This window comes from Sardina pilchardus, chromosome 18, assembly GCF_963854185.1.
Source record: "Sardina pilchardus chromosome 18, fSarPil1.1, whole genome shotgun sequence".
NCBI classification, from domain to species: Eukaryota; Metazoa; Chordata; class Actinopteri; order Clupeiformes; family Clupeidae; genus Sardina; species Sardina pilchardus.
Window position 1 is genome coordinate 402789 of NC_085011.1, and position 2500 is coordinate 405288.

General features: G+C 48.3%; 1 protein-coding gene across 1 annotated transcript in view; it reads right to left on the reverse strand.

The window, feature by feature from the left end:
• Positions 1-4: 4 nt before the first annotated feature.
• Positions 5-2500, reverse strand: part of LOC134063768 (inhibitor of nuclear factor kappa-B kinase subunit alpha-like) — a gene marked incomplete at its 3' end in the record, with an annotated part of 15898 nt that continues 13402 nt past the window's right edge. Inside the window, 1 exon segment of the mRNA XM_062519473.1 lies at positions 5-107. Coding sequence (XP_062375457.1) covers positions 5-107 — 103 coding nt within the window.

Sequence of the window (2500 nt, forward strand, 5' to 3'; positions counted from 1 at the left end):
ATACCGATAAAGTTGACGCTGTCGGGCAGTGGCCTGGCGGTGAAGGGCCCCTGGTACTTGGTCAGGCTCCTGTCGAACAGATACACGATGTACCGGTCCCAGCCTCTCTGCAGCAGCACACAAACAATCAACAACAACAACCAGGAACACTCAGTGCAGCAGCACACAAACAATCAACAACAACAACCAGGAACACTCTCTGCAGCAGCACACAAACAATCAACAACAACAACCAGGAACACTCAGCAGCACACAAACAATCAACAACAACAACCAGGAACACTCAGTGCAAAGTAGAAGTAGAAGTATACGTCTGCTAAATGAATAACCATAACCATAACCATAACCATATGTGACACTTTAAAGCGAAATCAGTCGCTTTGCGCACAACGCTATTTAGAGAAAATCCACAATAAACAAACTTCCGGGTTAAAATTTTGAATTTCACGTTTTTCGCATAATTCGACAGTATACAGTCTACAGTTTCATATCGTGAACTAATTTAACTGAAAAACATACGTCTTGACTATTAAACCCGGCGAAGATTCAACACATTTGCCCTCATTCCTGTTGTCCACGCTCCTTAAAAAAGGTCATTCCTCCTCTTCTGGCATATTGTGACAGGAGAACCATGTCAACTTTGGATGCGGTTATCTTAGCGATAGTTTGTGTAATACCCTCGATATACATATCGTTGGAAAGCTTAGTTTATGGCCGTTCACTTGAGGTCAATAACTTAATTTAGTAAATTTTACCAAAACGACTGGTTTTGCTTTGAAGGGTCACATATGTGACCATTCATAGCGAAATCAGTCATTTTGCGCACAACGTTATTTTGAGAAAATCAACAATAACAAACTTCCGGGTTAAAATGTTGAATTTCACGTTTTCGCCTAATTCGACTGTATACAGTCTACAGTTTCATATCGTGAACGCATTTCACGGAAAAACATACGTTTTGACTGTTAAACCCGGCGAAGATTCAACACATTTGCTGTCATTCCCGTTGTGCACGCGCTACTTAAAAAGGTGATATCTCCTCTTCTGGCATATCGTGACAGGAGAACCATGTCAACTTTGGATGCTGTTATCTTAGCGATAGTTTGTGTAATACCCTCGATATACATATCGTTGGAAAGCTTTGTTTATGGCCGTTCACGTGAGCACAATAACTTAATTTAATTAATTTTACCGAAACGACTGGTTCCGCTTTACAGGGTCACATATACTCTTTTGATCCCATGAGGGAAATTTGGTCTGTGCATTGAGACATACAGAGCACACAGTGAGGTGAAGCACGTACGTACATTCGTACCACACCGTCTAGCACACACTGGGGTTACGTACGTACCACACCATCTAGCACACACTGGGGTTACGTACGTACCGTCTAGCACACCCTGGGGTTACGTACGTACCACACCGTCTAGCACACACTGGGGTTACGTACGTACCGTCTAGCACACACTGGGGTTACGTACGTACCACACCGTCTAGCACACACTGGGGTTACGTACGTACCACGCCGTCTAGCACACACTGGGGTTACGTACGTACCACACCGTCTAGCACACACTGGGGTTACGTACGTACCGTCTAGCACACACTGGGGTTACGTACGTACCGTCTAGCACACACTGGAGTTACGTACGTACCACACCGTCTAGCACACACTGGGGTTACGTACGTACCGTCTAGCACACACTGGGGTTACGTACGTACCGTCTAGCACACACTGGGGTTACGTACGTACCGTCTAGCACACACTGGGGTTACGTACGTACCGTCTAGCACACACTGGGGTTACGTACGTACTACGCCGTCTAGCACACACTGGGGTTACGTACGTACCGTCTAGCACACACTGGGGTTACGTACGTACTACGCCGTCTAGCACACACTGGGGTTACGTACGTACCACGCCGTCTAGCACACACTGGGGTTACGTACGTACCGTCTAGCACACCCTGGGGTTACGTACGTACCACACCGTCGAGGATGCACTGGGATTACATACGTACCGTCTAGCACACACTGGGGTTACGTTCGTACCACACCGTCTACCACACACTGGGGTTACGCTCGTACCACACCGTCTAGCATACACTGGGGTTACGTACGTACCGTCTAGCACACCCTGGGGTTACGTACGTACCACACCGTCGAGGATGCACTGGGGTTACGTACGTACCGTCTAGCACACACTGGGGTTACGCTCGTACCACACCGTCTAGCACACACTGGGGTTACGTACGTACCACACCGTCTAGCACACCCTGGGGTTACGTACGTACCACGCCGTCTAGCACGCACTGGGGTTACGTACCTACCGTCTAGCACACCCTGGGGTTACGTACGTACCACACTGTCGAGGACGCACTGGGGTTACGTACGTACCGTCTAGCACATCCTGGGGTTACGTACGTACCACACCGTCTAGCACACACTGGGGTTACGCTCGTACCACACCGTCTAGCACACACTGGGGTTACGTACGTAC